Below are 23012 nucleotides of genomic sequence, written 5' to 3'. Positions count from 1 at the left end.
GACACTAGGGGTCACATTCTGCAGCCCCTTCATCCGCTGACTGGAACTTGCTCAATATCAGCAGTCAAGCAGTTAAAGACTCCAAACCTAATGCTGATCATGTTCTTTACAATCTTTCAACATTTTTAGTGTTTTGACAAATTTTCATAGCAAATAGCACCATGCTGATGCCAAGGTAACACAGTTTCAGAACCACAGAAAATTTTCCAGTAAACATGTGCATGATTTCAACATAGTAAAAGTTTTCCTTTTACCATGTCAAATGACAAGGCTTCCATATATATATATCTATATCTATATCTATCTATATATATATATATATCCCTGTCAAACTTCTATGCCTGAAGAGCATGTTCTTCAGTTTCACAAATAGCTGACACCTGGCTAAAGTTACAAAGCAAGTAGAAAGGGCAGAGCAATACCAAAGAACACTACATCAGGGTACACGTGCTAGCAGTGCTTTTAACAGATGTTCACTGTGCTCAGTTGAGCTCCTGGAAGAGTACAATGCAATTTCCCATTCAAAATTTGACTGTTCCAATAACTTTATGACTTTAGAGCAACATGGCACAAATGCTACTTTAGCTGCAATAAATTAAAACTGCTTTGAAATATTCTAAAAGTCTAAACTGAACTGAGTTACTAGGACATGGCATGATAAATCAGAAACCTCTGTATTTCTACAAGTAGTTCCTTATCCCTTCCTACCCTATTCCAAGAAGTCTGTGTGTGTTGCTCCAATGACCTTGAAGGGGAGAGAGTTGCACAGGGAAAAGTTGTAGGGAGAAAAAAGAAACCCAAAACCCACAAAACCAAGCCTTTTGAACAAAACAGAGAAATCGGACTTTGTAATGCAAGTATTTGTCTCTTCAACCACTCCCATCTGTCTTCACCTTGGCATAACATGATGTAGGGTGGATTCCTGAGAAACCAACGGGCCATCCACAGGTGTCTATTACATCAACCCATCAGCTTTTACATGGGCAAGTACAATCTTGATATCAGAAGCTGTTTTCTTACAGTGAGCAGTTTACGTGCATATGCAATTCACGACAGCAAATCCTATGAATGTTTGCAATAAGTCTTTCTAGCCTATTACAAGCAAACCTGTAGGTAGTTAGACACAGGAAATACCTTGTTTAAAACCTTTAGTCTGAAGCTACTAGCCACACCAGCTTAAAGCTGGAGAACCTTCTGAAAAGTGTATTTAAGAAAAAAGTTGATTTGGCCATATTTCCTGCTACTATACTGTAGTATGTCTTTCTAGGCAGAAATCACAAAGACTAGGAGATCTGTAACATTCTTCTACATGTAGTTTAGTCTAAAGTTTAGGTTTTAAGCAGAAAATGCACAACTGATAACGTATGTCTCCTGTAATGAGATCCAACAACAATACATTAAAACAGTAATGCTCCTCTGCAATGCCACTTAGTTTTTAATTATGGGAAGGTCCATAAAGGCCCTCACTTGCTTGTTAGTTTTCTAATTATTTCTGCTAGAAGTCAAATGCATCTTAAATACTCTTTAGAAAAAGAAATTTACACATCCTTATTTAAGGTCAAATATGCTTAACATTATCCCAGTAAATATTACAGGTAAGTGATTTCATGAGAAAGAACATTCCCAATTTTCACAAAGCAGGCAAATACTAAGGCCAGCATATAATCCAAGCAATAAGCAGTATTCTGCAAGACTGATTTGTTTTGTATGCATCATGTGCATGCATGTGTTCCTATATACATAAATAAACAAAAAAGTTAAAATAAAGATTATTCTTAAGGGCTATTTAATATGCATCAAGCTGAATTTGGAGAGGAACAACTGAATTTGTCAGTAGGCCGCAATACTGCTCTGTATGGAAAAAAGTATATTTGTACTGAAACTTATGTCCAAAAAATATTCAAAGACACTTACTTTCCTATATAAAATGAGAATTTATATATATATACACACACACACAGAGCTCCTACCACTACATCAAAAGAGTACTCAAGTAAGATATAATGCCAGATAGTTTTCTGAAAAACAAAACTACCATTAGAAACTGTGCAACAATTTACTTTAAATGGCAATCATCCAAACTCACAACACTGTTCAAACTTACCACTATCTAAGGAACATTCTGATGAACCAGAAGCTATCAGGGTCAAGTTGTCTTCAATGAAACCAGGAATTTTTTGTATCAGTTACCATTACAACCATGTTTTGGAGAACATACATTCAAGAACAGAAAACTTTTGCTTCTGTAATTGATCTTTGTACAAAGAAAACTCTGGAAGAGCTGGTTTCTTCAGTAGTTTTAGGTTCTCATGCATTTCACTGTTTAATTATTTTCAGAAAACTTTAAACTGTAATTATTGGGGCTGAAACTTAACTTCTTTTAAAAAGCAAGCATTTAAGTACTCTTCCCCTCCTTGACTCAAATCTTTTGAATTACTTTTCACAGAATCATAGACTGGTTTGGGTTGGAAGGGACCTTAAAGACCATCCAGTTCCAGCCCCCTGCCATGGGCAGGGACACCTTCCACTAGCCCAGGTTGCCCAAAGCCCCGTCCAACCTGGCCTTGAACACTGCCAGGGAGGGGGCAGCCACAGCTTCTCCAGGCAACCTGTGCCAGTGTCTGTCTACCCTCACAGTGAAGAACAGAATTCTTCCTTATATCTAATTTAAATCTACCCTCTTCTAGTTTAAAACCATTACCCTTCATCCTATCCCTGCACTCCTTGATAAGAGAATCCTCCCCCATCTTTCCCGTAGGCCCCCTCTAAGTACCAGAAAGTTCACGTGCTTTTTGGAAGATATACTTGTGTTTACAAATCCCCCCATATAACACCCAAACTGAACTAATTAAATTGCTTGTTAATGTGACAAAGCTAAATAAATACCCAAAACAACCAAAACACTTGGCTCACCAGAGTATTGCTCTTCTTAATATCTTCTAAACGCTCTAAGACTGAAGTCAGGTTTGGGTCATCTGATTCTACAAACCATATTGGTGATGAAGAGGGGTAAGACTCCTGTTAAAAAAACAACACAAAAGACCCAACAAATAAATAAACAAAAAACCCATAAAGCTTTTAAAACTCATTCACCCCAAAAATTTCACAACACAGTATTAACATCACCTTTTATCTTACTTTCTAAGCCAGGTAACATAGAAGCTTTTAATACAGCATTTTTAGGCAATACAAAAGAAGTTGTAAGAAATCCAGTCCGCTGATTCTTCTAGTATTTCATCCTATTGTCATCTTGATTAGATGATGGACATACATAAGAAACAGTGTTGAGAAGTTTAAAACCCTGGGGGCAGGTGGAGCAGGGAGAAAACTAGAAATGCAGTACAGGTGATCATTACCAAAAAATGTAATCACAAGTAGTACATGTCAAAGAATAAAACTGTATTGATGCCAATTTAACATAAAAATACAGATTCTTCCAAATTTAAGCTCTGAAAACAACAAAACCTGGAGTTTTCAGATTTCCTCCTCAAATAGGATTATTCAAACTGTTCTAGCACTGGCCCTCAGACTGAAGCAACAAGGCTCAAATCTCCTGCCTCGGAGGACAAGTTAATTTAGGCAGATCACAATGCCAAAAATCTGCAATTTTATCTTTGTACCATCCCAGCTCACAGACGACTTTCCACTGCTGAAAGATTTCTCAATATAACTCTATCAAGAAAGCTTACAGAATAACGTTCTTCCATCAATGGAGTCCTAGATTTGTTAGGCAGGTGCACAAACACATCCTAGTGACAGAGATCAAATGGGTTCACAGGATTAGAAGTGTGCTCCATTTTCCAGAACAAGCCACGGTTAGGACACATACAACATACGGAACAGATGTGACCCACAACTGCTCGTATAATCCATGACAAGTGATTTTTCTGTCACTAAGCTGCCACAGCATGCAGCCCTTCAAAATGTGCTAGGAAGAGCCTTGTTACAGAAAGGTAAAGTCACTTGCCTCTTGTTTAGATGTTTCTACAAGCAATTCCATTTTTTTCCTAACACAGGTTTGGTAACATTGTAAGGATGGTGGAAACCACATAGCTTCCAACTCAGCAGTAAGTGTCTCTCTGTATCACTGACATGTTTGGATTTTCTTGTTTTAGTTATTTGAGGCATTCTCCACTTCTCACCCATTCAATTAAATTCTAGTAGCTGAGGACAAATTGCTGAACCTCAGTTTTATCACCCAGATATTATCTTCATATCCCCAGGTATTACAAAATAATATGAGGGAATTTTCATTCATTCCTCTCGCTGCAGTTTAAAATTCCGTATTTCTCATTCCAGAGACAACAAATCATGCTTCATCCTTCAATACTTAAAGAGTCAAGGTTCCTACTGCTACTTTAATAGGCGACTCCAAAACGTGCACTATGCTTACAAATTTACACTCTTTCTTGACTGCATTGTGTATTTTTTGCTTTATAGTTTTCAAGACAACTACCAACTTTCAGACAAGGAAGACATCATACCTGTCTGTTAGTGTTGTCTGGTCTTTAGTGGTTCTCATGCAAACTTAGCCTAAGCAAGCTCTCAAAGTACAAGTCCCATAAGAAAAAAAAAAAAAAACAGACCTTCCTTATTTAAACTAGCTTCTGTCATTTCATAGATTTATTAGAATGCAGAACACTATTCATTTGTAAACTGGAGAAATACATAAGCATGTTAGAATTGTCTCTTAGTAATACAAAGCTTACTTTCTAACCAACCTTCTAGCTGAAGTGCTGAACCTCAAAGAACCCATGTGATTAGACAAAAGGCATCAGCTTTGGCAAAACAGACTACCACAGCAGAGTTCCCACCTGGCAGCACACTCCAAGAAGTTCTAGCTCCAGAAGTCTAACATTTCCACCTGTAAACTGAAACCTTTGCCTAAATTTTAAACAAGCTCAATCCCCTCCTAAGTTTATATTTATTTTCTTAAAAATCACAGCTAAAAATACCTTAGAATACATGATACTCCTAGTATCTTTATGAGAAGACAAACTGTTTACATTCTTCAGCTTCGCTCTGAAGCACACCATACACAAAGCAGAGACTTTAGTTAATTCCTGATTAACTAAGGCCTAACATCTCAAATGTCTGGCAAGAAAGTCCAGTGCTCAGCTTGCCCAGATTTTAAGGCTAAGGCAGGCAAACAGATGCGTAGTTACATGTGATTTAATCACTTTCTTCCTTTACTAAATACAGTACCTTGGAAAAGTGTATTTTCTCCTCAGTTTAAGACACTCTTGAAAGACTAACCACTATCACTGCTGGAGAAACATGGTTGAATTCCCAGCTGCCCCTGGGTTCCCAAACTATTTTTTAAGGAGCTACGCTTTATTAAAGATATTCCAGGTTTTGTACTGATAACATCCCTGACAGTTTTCACTCAATCTGCCTCTAAAGTCTCTGGCAATTGTGCCATATTCTTACATCAAGACTTCTACACTGCAACACCGGATCTTTATGCACAGTAGGGAACATCAGAAGGGAGACTGGCCCTACTGCCTGAACACTTGTTTGAATGAGCTATTTTTGAGACCTGAACTTCTCTGGCCAGCTCATTACGTTAAGAGAAAGGCAACAGGGTAAACACTACTACTGTGACTTTAGATTACACCAACATTCCCAACAGCAAATACAAAGAACAAGCAAAATCCCTTCCAAGATTCATTGAGCCATCTGCTTGTTAAAATCCTCAGATTCATTAGAATAAAAATATTCTCCAGATACAGCCAACATTTGGGCTGTGTATGCACATTCTTCTAACAGGTATTTTTAGTTTGGTTTTTTTTTAGATCAAGCATTTGTTAATTATGTTAGTCCAGGTCTAAGCAAGTCTATTAATTGCAGTGATTTATAGAAGATAAACATCTGTATTCTTTCCTGACAATTCTGTTTCTCCTTTCTCCGCCAGCAGGATTTAGTAATGAAGGATTTAATGAACAAACCCACAGTAGGACATTTGCTGGTTGCAATTAGTACCTATCCAGTCTGGGTGGCTTATACAAAAATCTCTTCCAAAAAACTTGCAGCAAACCCTTTGTCAGGCAGGGACACAACTGATAGCGCAGATCTGAAGATCAAGCAATCCCACTATGTATTTAAATACGTTACAGTGGCTACCTGAATGTGCTGATGCCTTCTACACTGAATGACAGTCCTTATGTTTTGCTCTCATTCCGTATTTTGCAATGAAAGCAAGCCCTGCTGTACATGAGAAAACATACCAGGATTTGATACTGCGTGCATGATTAGTGTATAGCACATATGAATTATTATACCCTAAAATTGATTAAATATTCAAATTTTTAGTCTGCTTGAGCTTTTGAAACATGAATAGGAGCAATGCATTTACCAGAAAGGCTTTTCTTAAATACTGTGTGAGTATATTCACTCATCTGTATCAGAAAATATTTCAAAGTTTGGACTTCTGGAATATGGATATTTAATCACATATTCCAACTTTTTCACAACAGATGTTTAATATTAAAATACAAGTTCAATCAAACTTCTACTTTGCTGCAACACTTTTTATTCTTCGGAATTACCAATAAGTATGTTCATTTAACTTAAAAAAAAGTAAATGGCACTAAGTTTCTCCAGATCTGTAAGTAATACTTATTTTTGGAACAGCTGAGTTTCACGCGGATATGAGTCACCATATTTTTAAATACAGAATTCACACACAAACTTCAAACATTCTGATCTTGAGCTATAAACAAGCTCATGAGTTTGTAACACCATAGCATGCAATGAAAGACTAAGCTTGTGGTTTGTAAGGTCACACAACTGAACTCCACATAGGCTAATCCTGTTGAGAGAATTAAGCCAGCTTTTTCTTCCATATCTGCATCCTATAGAGAGATGGATTTGAGTGGTTAACTCATGTAAGGAACACAAGCTTCCCAAATACAAAGACAACATTTCACAAGAGGAACCCTAAAATAGCAGTTATTTTACTATTAATTCTCAGCGGCTAAAACACAACATTATTTTGGGCCTTTCACTACAAAGCTGACATACAACAGTTTTGTATAATCTAGTTTAGCTGCACAGGTATCACCCATACTAAGCGTTTGAGATCTTTTATGTAACTGCTATAACATGACATTTCCCTGCTCTCTACAAGTAAAAGCAAAGGCTACAATGCTTAGATTTGGGCAGCTTTCACAAGCTAATGCACGCTGTACAGCTTGAAAAGCTAATGCAATTGCTCAGTAAGACACGACGGGCTGAGATGACATCACACCTAGCATGTACTGAGGCCTGAGGACAAAGGCTGAATGTTTACAGCCAACCCAGATACAATTACAATTCATGGGATCATCGCTTCTAGAGAGTCTTTGTATTAACACCAGGACAGATTGGGAGCTTTGTCAACACAAATGCTTCTGTAGCTTCTGTAACAGAATGCAGCGAAAGAATTTAGCCTACTAATAAACATACAAAATACAAAGAGAATAAAGCCCCGCACTCCTGGCACTGGAACAATTTCAAAACCTATCAGATCGTTTAGGAAAACCACCACGTATGAGAAGAATAAACACGGGATCTCACTGTTCAGACATTCCATTGCATCCTCTGTAAGAGGGTCTACTTATATTTTACTAACAATTTTAGTTATCAAAAAAAAAAAAAAGGCAAAAAGTGACAGAAGATACCAGGAACACATAAAGACAGCTCTTCCTGGGTAGAAATCTGTCATCTAAGTATATCTTATCTAAGCTTTCTCATCCTTAACAATAAGGCTGTTTTACTCAGTGTTATACAATCTTTATCCTGTTCTGTAAAGCTACAGCAACGCAATTTTGATGCAAGAGATTTTTATAGGAGCTATTTCTAAATCACTATAATACTGTTGATATTGTGAAGTTGCTAAATTAAAACAACCCATCTTGCTCACATTCCTAAGATTAGAACAACCTGTACACACAGCTTGCTATGAGGTGATAAGAGTGGCCACGTCTCCTTGTACACAACAGCCATTTTGTCATGGACAAATAGGAGGAAAACACGTTTAAGCACACATCTTCAGCGTTATAATTTAAAATTGTTATTACATGCTGACAGTTCTTAATTTCTAGATCATCTTAAGATTGAAAAAATGGGGTTTTTCCTTTTATAACTCCTTAGCATACTGACTGAACAAAAAAATCAATTCTATTTCTTTCCTGTTTGTAAGTTTTTGCCAAATCTCTATAATTGACAGAACCTAGTTCTGTTCTTTTTACACAACTATAACTTAGCTGATTTTTATAAGAGCACTTCTACATTTCATCTTCTGAGTCCCCAAGTTTCTTTGTCCAGCCTTGTTTACTTCCAAACAACAAAACATCAACCCCCCAGATCTTTTAAACAGCTTAACTGTGTTGAGAAAGCTAGCAAGAGACCATTCTAGCTCACACAAATCTTGGTAATGAAGTAAATCCTAATAACAAGCCATTTCAGAGGCCTTTTCAAGGTGAATACATTTGCAGCTATAAACACACATCAAGTAACTGACCTCAAATCATAAATGGCTTTCTCTCAGCAGACATCTTGATACTACCAGATTTGTTCATTTCAATTAAATAGCAGAATTATACTTAAAAAAAAAAATCAGGTCCCACTGTTTAGGGATCATATACATGTCTTACACAAGCATTCAAAAAATACTGAAGATTAAACTACACAATTAGCTACAATTTAGTACATATCATATTATTTGGAATTGTTAGTCATTCATTACTTGCGAATTTTTCACCTGTGTTAATCTGCCTTTAGAGGAAAGAAAAAAAACCCCAGACAATATTAACAAAAATATCAGGACTTAAGAAGATATTCTTAAAGTTTAGCTTGCTTACCATAAAACACTAGTACTCAGAGCTTCTTAAAAGAGTATTAGTTGTGATTGCACAACTGACAGACTGCTTCCCATTATGAGGGGCCAAACTTTTTAAAGGCAGCTTACAATGCAGGTAAGCATTTTTTACCAGTAGGTGCTTGAGTGCCTGTGAAATCTACAGGCTAAGAACCTTTCAAAGTCAGCAGATTGTCACCTGCCTTCCCATCTCATTCTTTATAATTAAAAAAGAAAGCATGAAGGGTCACTTTCAACTCAGGTTTTTTGAAACTTCATTGGAAATAATCCAAGTAATCAAGTTACTAAAACCCCAAAAATTTGTATTTTCAAATATCCAGATGTCATCATTTGCTCTGTTGTACAGACTGAGTTATTGAACATATTACAAATATTCTAACATTTAATTTGCAAGTTCAAGTAAAAATCTGCACTTTTATATACGAAAGAACTGTAATTTCATTAAAAATCTAACAGTTGAGTGATCTAGAGTTCTAAAAGATATGAGAAGTGCATGCAGTAGGTGGTTTACAAATAAAATTTAATACATTTAATATTGTGGGTAGGGAGGAAGCAAAGTTAATTTTACTCACCTCTAATGAGCAAGGGGAAAAGTTCAAACTGCTTTTCCTTTTGAATTTTAAGTTTGTATACAACACATTATTAACTTGCTCAACGCATATAAACAGAAGGGCATCTTTTATTCACTAGAGATCAGTTAGAGGGAGATCTTTAAGTGTTTCTATACAACAGAAAGCAAGTTTGTATCAGCTTTAATTTTCTTAAGCTCCTCCTGAAATCGAAGCCTGACACGCTCAGTTCAGTGAGAATACTTGCTAAAACTCACGCATTTGCTAAGGCACCAAGTTGTTGAACTAAAATACATGTACCTCTCAAACACAGAAAAGTACTGCAATTCTACCCTCAAGTTTAATGACTGAGACAATTCCAGATGAAGTGACACGCTTTGGTTGGACCCCTGGAGATTGCAAGAGTTTAATCATCTTGCACCTTTACAGGAGGTAGCTGAAAGAATCCTGTAATCCTGTTCTGTGTAGGTTCTGCCGATAGCTCATCGCTGCAGAACTGAGTACCTTCAGGAGCACATTAAAACAACACAACTAACAGGGTCATGGTTTTTCTCTCCCACATACTCTCCAGGGAATCAGACAAGTATAGCAGAGTATCTTGTTTCAGAATTATTTATGTTATTAAATACAGCCATGTTAGAGAAGGCAGGGTCAAAGGCATGTGCCTCACGGAACAGAAAGAGTATAACAAACCACAGCTCTACAGGTGCCTTTAAATTCACTCTACAGTCACAAATTGTCCCAAACAAAAATATAATTCTCTGTAAGGCAAGTTCTGCTGATTGAAGAAATTTACCACAAAAGTAACCACAAGGAAATGTTTCTGTTACAAGCATACAGAACAGTTATGGACATTACTTTTGTCTTCACAACAGACATCCTCTTGGGCAGAGCAAAGTAGTTCCCCTCCTGTCACATCAGACTTTTTTTTTTTACAGACACACGTGCAACAGTCTGCAACTTTGCACCTTCTACAGCCACTGTCTGTACAAGTGCACAGGGACTACAGCATGTTTTTAAAGTAACTGAAAGCCTAGTGCACAGAACACTTTTCGCAATATACAGATTCAGCAGCATCTGCAAGTGTCAATGTTCATATGATGGTGACCACGGCATGGCTAAGTAAGTATGAACAGGGACAGTATTTCAATGGCAATTCACTTGTGTAAAAAATATCCCAAAACCCAAGCAGCTTGTAATTTGCAGCTTCATCTGCAAAAATTCTTTTGTTCAACCCAAGCCCATAGAATTCTCTTGAACTTAGAAAAATCTTACAGTTTTTTTACTTTGATACATCTAAGACAGAAAATAACATTTTAAGAGAAAATAATCCTGGAAAACACTTAAGCAAATGATGCTTTCAAACAGGCACATACAAGAGGCCAATAATTTCAAGTTAAATGATCTAAGCTACTTCTCTGTTTTACTTCCATGTCTCTATGCAGGTACACACATTTACATCTCTCACTGCTCAAATGTCATTACCTTAGAGTAAGACAAAACACAACAACCAGAGTAGCAAAGGCACAAAACATCACTTCAAATGGTCACAAACATGGATGAAGATATGGCAACATAGGTCCTACACTACTTATGGTCAAGTTCTTTCAGATAAGTTTTTACAGCCAGTCATTCTTTGAACTATTTAATTTACACAAAATGTCCCAACTGTTGTTTCCAATATATGAAACTGCACAATACTCTTGGAAAAATAGGCTTATCCGACTCTCTTACCAGTTGCCACAACCTCATCTACTCCCCTTACCAAACAGAAGGCAGCAGACTATCTGTTGTTGAGTACAACATAACTACACAGAATTAAAATACAAACTTTGAGCATAAGAGCAAAACCAGCACCTTTCTGGTAAAAACATAGTTATTGATCTTCACTGGGATGCAATATTTTATTCTCCAGGTCACTGTCATAATGCAGCATGCCAGTTATCCATTCAAAGAAGTTCACAAAAAAGATGAACTCTTTAATATGGACCCCAAGTAAAATCACCAAATGTTCATGTTCAAACACAACTCCTAAATTAACACTAGGCATGGTCTAGCTAACAGCACAGCAAATGACAGTTGTTCAAGAGAAGCGTGCAGTCTCTGAAAATGAAAACTGTTGTTAAGGGCCAACCCCGTTAAGTGAGCTAAGGAACATTCCTTTGCCAATACTATTAACAGAAACAAAATTACAGATCATCCACACTGAAAACTGAGCAAAGAACAGCATTGCTGAAGACTTTTCCTATCGGAAAGGAGGTTGTAGAGCTGAGACTAGAACTGAAGAGTTTTCCACAGCACCTCACAGCAGCCGGATCAACCTATCTTGCTCCTCGCACACAAAAACCCCACTGTGTGCGTGTACCCTCATCCTGACAGTTGTCAGAGGATGGTTGTTTTGGAGTCCTCAGCCACAAGGGGTTCTCCTCTTTAATGCACGCATTACACATGCACTCAAGCTGGCAATGGTTGATCTAATAAGCAGCTAGACGGATGTGCTAAAGAGAAAGGTATTTTGCAAATCTGATTCTGCAATACTCCTTTACCAGCAGCACAGTATCTTAAGTGCCCAAATTCCTCAAGGAAGTCCAGTTACTTGAAACAAACTAGCAACTCATTTTAACCATCAAGAGTTATTAATTACCTACTTCTGCAACTATACAGATAAGTACATTCAGAAAAGGTATCATTAGTGTCACTGAGCCACAGCAGCAAGAAATGGCTTCTAATACAGCTAGAACTGAAGAAGGAGTTATAAATAAGTTGCAACATGTCACTCTCTCCCCAAGTTAACTTGAAAAATTAAGTTTCTTAGTGGACCTGCTCTTGCCTTTATCACTTACACAGTTACTCCACAGCATGCAAAGTCTGATGTCACTTTTGCTGTCACTCAAAAATCCAGGCTTCTCCCTCCTCCTCATTCTCTTTACTCTCAGGAATTTACGTCTTCCAAGCACTCAAATTCACACACACACCCCCCCCAAAGGCACTGTCCCCTTGCCCCCTCTCTGAAAACAACTTTCCTCTTTTCTGCCTTTTCCCTTTACAGATTTGCTGTGCCCCAGACACATCCACATATGGAAGGATTTTTCATTCTCACCCACTGCTAACAGAGGTCCTGCTGCTCTATGCTCTGAGCACCTGAGTAGCACGCCAGCCACCACCCGCCTGGTTCCCAAGCTCTGCCCTCACAGCAACACGTACACAGCTGCCCTGAGTGCTGCTTAGCCACTGCCCTTCAGATCAGAGCCATTTAGATGGAATTTTGTAATCGTTCTCTCTCTCCACCCCCCCCCCAAATTTCAGTACCACGGATTTCAACCAATGTTTACCGTTAATAAATTAAATACCGCACTCTTACCACAGTTATTTCCTATTTCAAAAATTCAAGGAAGCCTGTGGTATCTTGAACACCACTGCATATGAACGCTTTAATTTTTTCTAATGCCACTAATACAAGTTCTGACAGAGCTTTTGTTTCATCAGCCTTTCTGAATACACACTGAAGAAGCTATTGCAAGATCTGCAATCGTATTGAACTCTTCTTTCTCTCAGAGGTGTTAAAAATTTAAGAGATCCAGGAAAAAGGACAACACAGTCCAAACTAAGTCACAAGAAATCATGCACTAACTGCTCTACAGTACTGAATACACCAGGATACCGTCTTGCATGCATGAGATAACAAAAAAGAAACAAAACACATAAGGTTATTATTTTAATGCCACACTTAAAAGACTACAGCTGGAAGCGAGAAATCAGTAAGTCATATCACACACTAACCGGTATGCTTGTTTCCAGCAAAGATCAACTGAGAAGTATTCCGACCACATTAGCTTCAAGATCCAAATGTTAAATAGCCCACCCTTACTATAATCAGTCATTTAATTTTCCAGTTGTCTTCTATGCACTGGTGACAGGTCATTTTCACTTCTACAGAGCTTGCAGCTGAAGAAATACAGTGGAATGCTTCCTAAATCATGAACTATCACGTGTCTTAAAAATGGCATATTATCATTCATATTATAAAGAAAAATCAACTTCAGCCAGGAATTCAGGGTTTTACAACCTTTCAAAACTACATAAAGACAAACAACCTGACACTACTGAACAGTAGCCCACACCAAGGCATAACTAAAATAGTTATTTCTGTTAATCAGCTTCTACAAACATTTGTTCCTACCCAGAAGTTTTGCCCCCCCCCCTTTTTTTTAAGTAACACTATTTAGAGAACTGTTTCCATCTTCGTATCTTCCATTCCCCTGAAAGAAATTTAATTTTACAAGTAAACAAACAAACTACTTCCAGTTAGTCTGGTCCATTGTCTCTATTGAGCTGTCACTGTAAAAAAGCAGACACTCACAAAGGCCCACTGGACTGATGCCGACTCAGGTATTCCATACAGAGCAATCCCAAGTGCCGCTGAGGACTCAGCCAGCGCTTGGCAAGCAGTGCTGTCAGCAGTGCTGGCTTCAGCAGTCTTCCCCAGCACTCACTCATTCCTGTGCCCTCTGTTGTGACGGTACAGCTGTTTGTGCAGCCATGCAGTGAACCAGACTGGGAAATGATCCAGATTAACAATAACCCAGTAAAGAATTTTTACATGCCAGCCAGGTCCTTAATCCAGTAAACTCAATTTTGGCCACCTCACAAGGCACATAGCCTTTACTGGTCTGCAAGCAGCAGCAGGATTACAGAGTGCACAGGACACAAACATACTTTGCTCTTCCTAGCAATTACAATTTTTAATTCATGCTGAGGATATCAGCATGTCATCAATATACAATGTCCCCTGGCATAACAGAAAAAAATCCTGTAGTTTCATTCTAAACTGAGTAAATCTGACAGAATGAAGTTACTCTTTTTTTGGGAACACACTTGATCAACTCCATTAATAACTTCTGATTTTACAGAGTTCCATTGTAGACAGAATGCCACATGAATTTCAAGTGCAACTTTATTTTCCAGAATACAATACTTTCTGCACTACTCTCTTATTCTTCTAATTTCATTGATAAAAAGCTTTGACAGAAAAGCCAAAGTCTTAGCACATCTGCCTCCCCTCCCCAATCAAGACTAGTGGTACATACTCTTGCTTCTTGTAGTGTAAGAAAGGTCTCTGTAATACCAACTACCAGTCCTCCAATTTTGACACAAAGTTAAGTATCACTGGCAACACAAAGGAATCCATCACACGCCATAAATGCCTGTAACACAGTAGCCCTGCTCTAAGTTAGTCTCCTGAATATGAGGAAACACACAAAAATTACCAGGTATCTTTCAGTCTTTTACAAAAACCTCCTGAACAGTTAACATGAGGAAGCATGCTGAGTATAAAGAATACAATTCTTTTTATAAACTTCTTTTAATTATCAAAGTGCAGGGAGAGCTCTTTTGAGGACCAAAATAGTCCCAGTTCTGAAATTATTGTATCATTAACTCACATGAGTAACCCATTTGAAGTAAGTGCAATTTCCTGTACATTAAAACCTCAACATAAGCCAGTGTTTATATTTGAAGCCCACCACTGTGGCTTTCTAGGATATTTTAGGAATACTTCATACATTATAGAGGGCACAGAACAACTGCCTGCGAAGTCCTGAAGTACTTGTTACAACCTTTCACACATAGCACAACTAAGTTGTGGTGTCAGAAAGTAAGGCCCTATGTCTTCCAGACACAAAAGATTCCTCCTACTCTTTTTTGCAATATTTTATTTTTGCTACATAAAACACGAAACTTCACAATTTCTACTGCATAAGTTATGGTTCACAATGGTTACAGGAGTGCCTTTTTTAAAACACCAAGTACATCCAGTTTTAGTTAGAAAAGTACATATTATCAAGATAAAGCTGTGTATGCTTTGATTAGTCCTGGTATTCTTATGCTGCAAGACAAAAGTCTCAACCTCACTACAGAATGTCTAGTGATCTAAAAAAAAAGGTATCTGTGGTTTGAACGGAATGCCTCATTCATTACGTGGTTAGTTCTGTGTACAAATAAATAACCCTTTTGAAAGGTTATCAGCTGTCTAGGCATTAGCTAGGAGTGTGTTTAATATTAAAATCTTATCCCTTTGAAGAACTACTGTATGTGCAAATACACTCACTTTCTGTATATACCCAACTTGTCAAAAGCTTCACAGGTAATCTCTTTTCATCCATTCTAGTTTAGAAGGGAAAATAAAGTCTTCTCCCATCAGTTGCAGTTATCTGTAGACAGTAACGTTTTCAAGTCTTTCATAGCAGATTCTAACTCCGATTTAGCAGCAGGGTATTTTCCAGCAAAAGCAGAAGATACTTCGTTCCAGCAGAGAAGCAAGAGTATACTAGAGTCAGCCATATCACCTGAATTGAATTGTTAATGTATGAAGGATATCACCGCACATCAGAGCCCAGTAGCTGTTTGGGGCAAAATCTGCTCCCACTCAGACCTGGTGCAAACCCCATTCTACCTTCAAGTGCTACCCGAGGACACAGAATTTCAGTAGTAATTCTGTGTATGGGTGAAGAGATATTAATATTCAGTTCCTCTCTGAAGAGATTATATTAAAAAATACGCTATGTTTTACAGCAGTCCATTATCAGTCCTTTCTGTTGTAATAACTAGGAAAAGACCGAATTATTCTAACATACACTTCTGAATACTATGACTTAAGTCTCATAAGGTAGCAAACTGAAACTATGAACTGCATTGAAAGACACTTACCTGAAGTCACAATCACTAAACACACTCCTCTAAGTATTTCAAAAAGCATGGAGAACAGGACCAGGATAAATACATATACTTTGTAAAGGTTTATTGAACTTAAGTAGAATACTGCTGCTAAATAAAAAGGAAATCTGAGAAAAACAGAAATAAAACTCCAGAACAGAGACACTGCTCTTGGCATAACGAAATGGGAATGTGAAGGTACACAGCCTGAACAAGTTCAATAATTAGACAGTTCTCAGGAATAAGCAGCAATGTTTCTGACAGGGATGACTCCACCCTAAAGTGTCTCTCAAAATAATCTGATTAACCATTTAAATTCCAATATCAGTGACTACCAGAAATAATGAAGGATTTGGACAAAGCTTGCCTGTCACTTTACGAAACAAAACAGTTATTGAGTAAAAACGTATCTTGCTTTTATTTCAAGCATTGCTCAGTATCACAGGTAGACCATTCCTAGGATGCTGCAGCAAATGCTTAACTTCGACAGTTCTACAAACTCATACTGCAGAGACAATCAGAAAATCATCTCTACAAGAATTTCCAGGGAAAACTTCTGATCAAACTGTGGAATTTAGTCTAGAAAACTTGGGGAGATCCATGCAGTTCCCAGGCAGACATTCTCCCTCACCTCTCCAGGAGAATGTTTTCTCTTTCCTCTGCTTTCTCTCTAGACTGGAGAAAAGAAAGAGATCCATTGTGAAGATCAGAGCAACTTAGTTATCAGGTCTCTTTTTTCAGACTTAGTGCAGAAGCTACTGGAAGCTTTCTTCCCTACCAGATTTTCCTCCATCCAGTAACTTCAGCATCTATACACACTGCTGGACAGCTTTCACTTCAGGTGAAGTATTGAGGTAAACAGAACCACAAAGAAAAAAGTTATTATTGAGCTTTGTGCTTACTCTTCCCCTTAACAGGATTCTTGAGTCTCCAGATGTACAATTTACTGTAAGCTTTAGTTGAACAAGGGTAATACCCTGTCTTGAGTACTGTAGGAGCTAAACTGGTTAGAAGAAGCAAACAGCTGAATTTACATATTTGCACTGCAAATCCATAGCACTAAGATAGCAGCTTCTGATGCAGAGTGTGAGTCTCCCCAAGAAAACATATTTATCAACAACTTTATATCCTTACTAGCTTTTGTATGCTACTACTGCCATTTGAAGTTCTACTTCCCACAGTACCTGCAGATCCACTGAAGCACAGTAAACAAGACTTATGTTTTTCTAGTTTACAGTACCTACAGAACAAAACAGAGTCAATTAGGAGTCAGAGCCAAGAGATTCAATTCACTTCGGAGAAAACCCACTTTTGTCACACTTAAGAGCTCTAATACCCGTGTGAAAAAACTAGGACAGGAGCCCAGAGGTCAGCTTTCTCTGTTTGGCTCTGTCATCTTCTGCCCACTTGCTTCAAGAGAGCCACCTCTGTATTTCAGGTTGCCTTCTACCATTTATTTCTAACAGGTAGGGAAAATAGCCACCTACCTCAAAGAGCCAAAAATTAGTCAACATTGGAAAGCACCAAGCTACTCGCAGACAACTGTGAAACAGAAGTTTCAAGAAGCTCAGACACAGCCTTTTTTTTCAAAGCAGAAGTCTCAGCTCTGAGGTCTGAAACAGCTCTTTTCCTGTTCTTTTTGCAAGCTCATATGCCACAATTCTAATGGCATGTGAAAGACGTCTTGACCTTTAGGGCAAGAGACTGTAATAGCAGATTGCAGACACTGTTTCCTCATTAATAACATAAAAATGCCAAGAGTGACCTTAACCTGTTTCTTGCTTGAGGAGACACACCTCCACCAAAGACCTGCAAGTAAGTGAGCACACTCCTTCGCAAGTTAAGAAAGATTTACTATCAAAAGCATCTACGTCAAAAGCAGCCTCAGAAGTAGACATACACGACAGCACAAACCCAAGGCACCAAAAACTTCAGGCTTCACTACTGGCTTCCCTGCTAGCTGCCCCTTGACAAAGAAATAACCCATCAAATTCAACTGGCAACTAGAGGTGCACAATCATCAGATCTTTTATTTTACTCTTTAGAGAAAGACTTATGAAATAGATCATCTCATGTGGAAACAAAGAGCCAGACTTCTCAGCAATGAAACACTCTCTACTGAATAAAAAAAAAATATTTAAAGGAAGTCACAGGATCCATCGTCTAACAGATAATGTCTGAAAACAAGAACACCAAAGAGTCTTGATTGTTTTACCATAGAAAACATCTTACCTCTTACAAGCATATACAAGTGTCCGGTAAAACAAACACCTGTCCCATGACCACAAAACTGACTCCTCATGACAATTAACTGTGAAACCTGAAAGATCCTCTTAACAAGTCTCCTTAAATTTAACAGAGCTGTTTTAAGGGAAATAAGGATCTAATCAAGATTACTGGATTTATCTGGTTTGCATGAACACTTTCACCTTTCAGTACTCAAATATTTACACTTAGATGCTTATTTCTACCTCCACGCTATCTGTTTGAAACTTTCATCCTTTTATAGGCAAAAGACAAAAAAGCTTCAGAGCTTGTCTTCCTCAAACCCAAACATACTAACCCCATTTTCACCCAGGCAAAATTTTTTGATTCTCTACTCTTACCCTCTGAATCTCGGTAAGGCATTTAAATTCACTTATAACTCCAACCAGTCCAATAAAAACGAACCTCCAGCACTCTCATGTACATGAATCACAGATACCAATATACTCAAATCCTTTGACAAGTTTAGGCCCTCGATTTTTTTTAAAACAGAGGATTGTTACCGCGGCACACAAGAGTGACCATTTTATTCTGCTTCCTTCGCACACATTTAAAAGAAAAAAACCTTGACAAATTTAAGTCGGGGGGGCGGGAGGGAACAAAGCGCAGAAAGGAGAAGTCCCGAAGCAAACCGCAAGTATAAATCCTCAGATTGGACAAGGCTGCCCGTGCCCCTTCCCAAGTTTAAGTGCCACTATTACGATAAAACAACTGTAAAGAACCCTTCGGCAGGGGACCAGGGGCGCTCTGCTATCCCTCCATGACAGCACGAATGAAAAGTTTCCCCGTCCTTCCCAGCCCGCCGCGCCTGGGGCTGACCCCCGGGGAAGGCCCTGCCGCCACCCGGGCCCGCCCGTGCCGCGTTTCCCCGCCCGGGTCAGGGCGGGCCGCCCGGCTCCAGGCCGCAGCGGTGTGGCGCACTCACTAAAGCGCTGGCCCCCACCGCCCGGGGCAAGGGGGAAACGCTCCCCGTGCCCCGCCGAGACGCCGCACGGACGGGCAGGCGGACGGGGAGGGCCCCCCCTCCCTGTGCTCCCCCCGCCGCCGCCCCGGGGGACGGCCCCGCGGCGGGGAGCCGGCCCGGGGGCTCTCTCCCCGCTGCCCCGGGCCCGAACGCCCTTTGTTCCGGCTGCCCGCTCCCGGCCCCAACGCAGGAGGCGGCTGGCGGTGCGACGGCCCCGCGTCCTTCCCCCGCACCCGCCGCTCCCCCGGCGGAGCCCCCCGGAGGGGCTGCCGGGCCCCGGCCTCGGCGGGGAGGGGCGGCCGGGGGCGCCCGCTCCCTAACTTTTGTTACGTTCGCGGTGGGGAGGAAACGCAGAGCCTCGGGGTGGGGAGCCGGCCCCGGAGCCCCCCCCCCGGTCCCGGCGGCAGGCGGAGGCCCCAGTCGTGTTCCCCCCCCGCCGGTGCTGAGTCACCCCCGCGGCGGGGCTGCGCCCCCTCCCCGCGCCCCGCAGACAATGGCGAGGGCGGGCCGTGCCCCGGCCCTCCCCCCGCCGCCCCCGGCCCCGCTCGGCCCCCGCACCGTGATGTTGCAGTGGATGGTGAGCGGCGGCGGCGGCTGCGGGCTGGAGCCCGGCGGCGGCGGCAGGAGCACGAACTGGCAGTGGAGCTCGTCCAGCTTCCAGGAGACGATGCGGAAGCGCTCGTGGTCCTTGTCGAAGATGGACTCGAGGAACTTCAGCTCGGCCTTGAGCCCTGACACCGACATCCTGGCCTCATCTCCGAGCCCGGGCCTGCGCCGCCTTGCCCGCTCTGCCGCCGCCTCCCTCCGCCTCAGCCCGGCCCGACCCTGGCCCCGGCCGCGCCTGCGGGGCGGAAGATGGCGGGAGGGCGGGGAGGCCGGGGCAGCCCCAGCCGGCGGGGGGACGGCGAGCGCGGCGGCAGCTGCCTTTGTACCAGCCTCCTGCACCCCCGCGCTGCTTAAAAGGGCAACAGCGCAGCCCGCTCCCCCTTCCTCCCTTCCCTTCCCCTTCCTCCCCGGCGGGCTGGGCCAGGCCCGCAGCCGCCCCGCCCTCGCCCTGCCCTCCTGCCGCTAGGCCGGCCCCGCTCCCGGGACACACGCAGTTGGGCCGGGCCGGCCCCCTGCTCCTCCCCCGGGGCCGCCGCCCGCCTCCCCGCGACCGCCCCCAGCGCCCTCGGTCACCGCCGTGACCGCCCCGGGGCCCGGGCCCCGCTGCCCGCCCGCCGCGGGCGCCGCGCAACCTGCCCCGGCTCTGCCCGCCCGCCCCGACCCCGACCCGGCCCTGGGCTCCGCCGCTCGGAGCCCCCGGCGCCCCGCTGCCGGCGGCCCGGGGCCCAGCCGCGCTGCCCGCTCACCCCTGTGTCTCCTCCTCCTCCTCCTGCTCAGCCCCGCGGCGGGGCACGCGGTCCTCCTGCCTCACCGCACTTCTTTTCTGCTGAGAAAAACCGCAGCCTGGGTTTGCGCTTGTCATCTCGGCGTCCTGTCAGTCCTCCAGTACTCCTAGAGGTCAGCCAGCGCACACCGGGGATTCCTGTCCCGGCGTTTCTGACGGATCGATACAAATAAAACCTGGTGTCGATCTTTGCAGGCTGGAAAGCAGCAGTACAGAGGCCAAGAAAAATTGTTAGCGTTGCGTTCAAGTTCCTCTGTAATTGTACAACATTCTACCCCCAGGAAAAGCACTACGAAGCATGAAAGCAGAGTAAAGTAGCGAGTAAAGTCTCGCTATATTCGGGGATCAAAAGATGCTGCCTCGGTTTCTATCACTTCCTGACACTGGAAAATTAGCTCTGCACCTTTATTTGTCGCTTTCCATCTTGGTTTTGTCTGTAGAGAGTTGACAAGGACCAGCTCCCACATGGCATAAAGAGATTACCTCAATCAATACAAGCAATACTGCTGCAGAGTATCCTTCTTATTTCCCAACCGGCTTTTAATTAATGCAGTACACACATGCACACACATACAAACCTGGAATAGGGATTTGCCTTTTTTTTTTAACATTGATATTTTATATAAATCTTTAATTCCAGAGAAACTGGCAGCACTTCACAAACCACAAGCTGAATCTTGTCAAGTGGTGAGAACTCTAATCTTGATCCAGAAAAACAGTTATGCACATGCCCAACTCCAAGCATATGGAAGTCTTACTGATTTGTAGGCTTGAAATCTCCTATCCTTCCAGTAAAGAGAGCTGCAAAGAACACACTTTGCTACAAAAGAAGCCAGGAGGGATTGACGCTGGTTAAATACTCTGAATGAAAGATACCAGAAAGTCCAGAGAGTTGAAAGACCTGTTTTTTTCAGGTATCATTTGAAAGGCTCCTGTTACGCTTTGTGTGCGACTCGGCTTTCCTAGAAGGGCTGGACTGTGTGTTGGCTCAGACTGTATGGCCTGCAAAGTGAAGACAAAGTGTGAATATGACTTGTCTGTCAATGCATCAACAAGAAGGGTGAAGACCTTTGGGAGATAAGGCAAGATTTAAGTATATTTATAGCTAATTTACCCTTAAACAGCAGAAAATTATGACTATACCTATTAGAAGTGGAGGGCCTGGAAGACCCTTTCTGTGGGAACACCAGAGACAAAACTAAACAAATCAGACTTTGTCAGGCATTACATGATGCAATGCATGAAACAACAGAGGAATGAATTTGGTGACTCAGCCCTCTTTCCCTCATACGATAGGATTTTGGCCTAGAACACCTCACTGCAGCAGATAGGTGGGTAGGCTTAGCAAGTTCAAACTGCACCTTTTGACATACCTTACCAGAACTGCATCTATCACTACCTCTGGTCTTCGTCCTCCCTGTCTTCTCATCTGCCTTCCCTCTCCTCTGCCCCTCCATTAACTGATGCCCCATTTTTTCTGGCAGCTGTGCAGCGGAGAGGTGCGTATGTGCTGGCTGGAGGGACGCCTCGCCTGCGCTAGCTGGCAAGCATGGAAGGCATGAGAACCTCTCAAGCACCCAGTGATCGAAACCTGGTTTCTCCTGACCATCTGGCAGGCCAAACAAATTGCTTAATTGGCCAGGTGTGCCCTGCAAGCCATACATTGTTTAAGTCTGGTCTAGAACTTTCCCCAGTTCCTTCAGTCTGCCTTTTTGTTACAGGCTTCGTGACACACAGCTGCACAGCCACCACTCCTTTAAATTCTACTGCACTCCTCTGTATTTAGTAGGCATTGTGCAAGCTGTGACATTGCCTGTGAATTCATTTCTGTGATAAGACCTTGAGAATACATCGGGGCTGCCTTGCTCTCTGGAATCCAGAGCTGCTTCAGAGGTGTACAGAGTTGTTCATCATGTCTGACTCATTCTTGTTTTTCCCTTCATGGACTTGCCATGGTGCTTTGACATGAATCTCACATTGGTCACAAGATGACTCAGGAAATCCTGAGTCTCCCAAAGACCAAAATGAATGCACACAGGGGAAGACCTGACATCTCTGGGTAATAAAGGAAATCAATCCTGGTAAAGACCCTCAGGAGCACTGTATCATATTCTAGTAATTACTAGATGCTCTTAAGTTCCCTTGATCTATATTGCCTGTAAGCACCGTTCTTTTCAACCTTTCTTCCTGCATGAACATCTTCAGCATCATGGGAACCTATCTCCATCTATCATACAGCTAGATTTCCTCTTC

The 23012-nt window shown here is 41.6% G+C and overlaps 1 protein-coding gene across 4 annotated transcripts in view; it reads right to left on the bottom strand.

Moving 5' to 3' along the window:
- The window catches only part of UBE2Q2 (ubiquitin conjugating enzyme E2 Q2), a 54965-nt gene extending 34576 nt beyond the window's left edge, over positions 1 to 20389 (bottom strand). For 3 of the 4 annotated variants that reach the window (XM_074916707.1, XM_074916708.1, XM_074916710.1), the window contains exons 1-2: positions 19928 to 20389; positions 2914 to 3018 (exon numbers count right to left, since the gene is read on the bottom strand). In XM_074916707.1, coding sequence (XP_074772808.1) covers positions 2914 to 3018; positions 19928 to 20113 — 291 coding nt within the window. In that variant the 5' untranslated portion in view covers positions 20114 to 20389. The remainder of the gene's footprint in view (positions 1 to 2913; positions 3019 to 19927) is intronic. The other variant, XM_074916709.1, reaches the window with a different exon arrangement.
- Between the last annotated feature and the right edge of the window lie 2623 nt (positions 20390 to 23012).

Source organism: Athene noctua, chromosome 13 (assembly GCF_965140245.1).
Source record: "Athene noctua chromosome 13, bAthNoc1.hap1.1, whole genome shotgun sequence".
NCBI classification, from domain to species: domain Eukaryota; kingdom Metazoa; phylum Chordata; class Aves; order Strigiformes; family Strigidae; genus Athene; species Athene noctua.
This window is presented reverse-complemented; position numbering and strand designations above follow the sequence as displayed.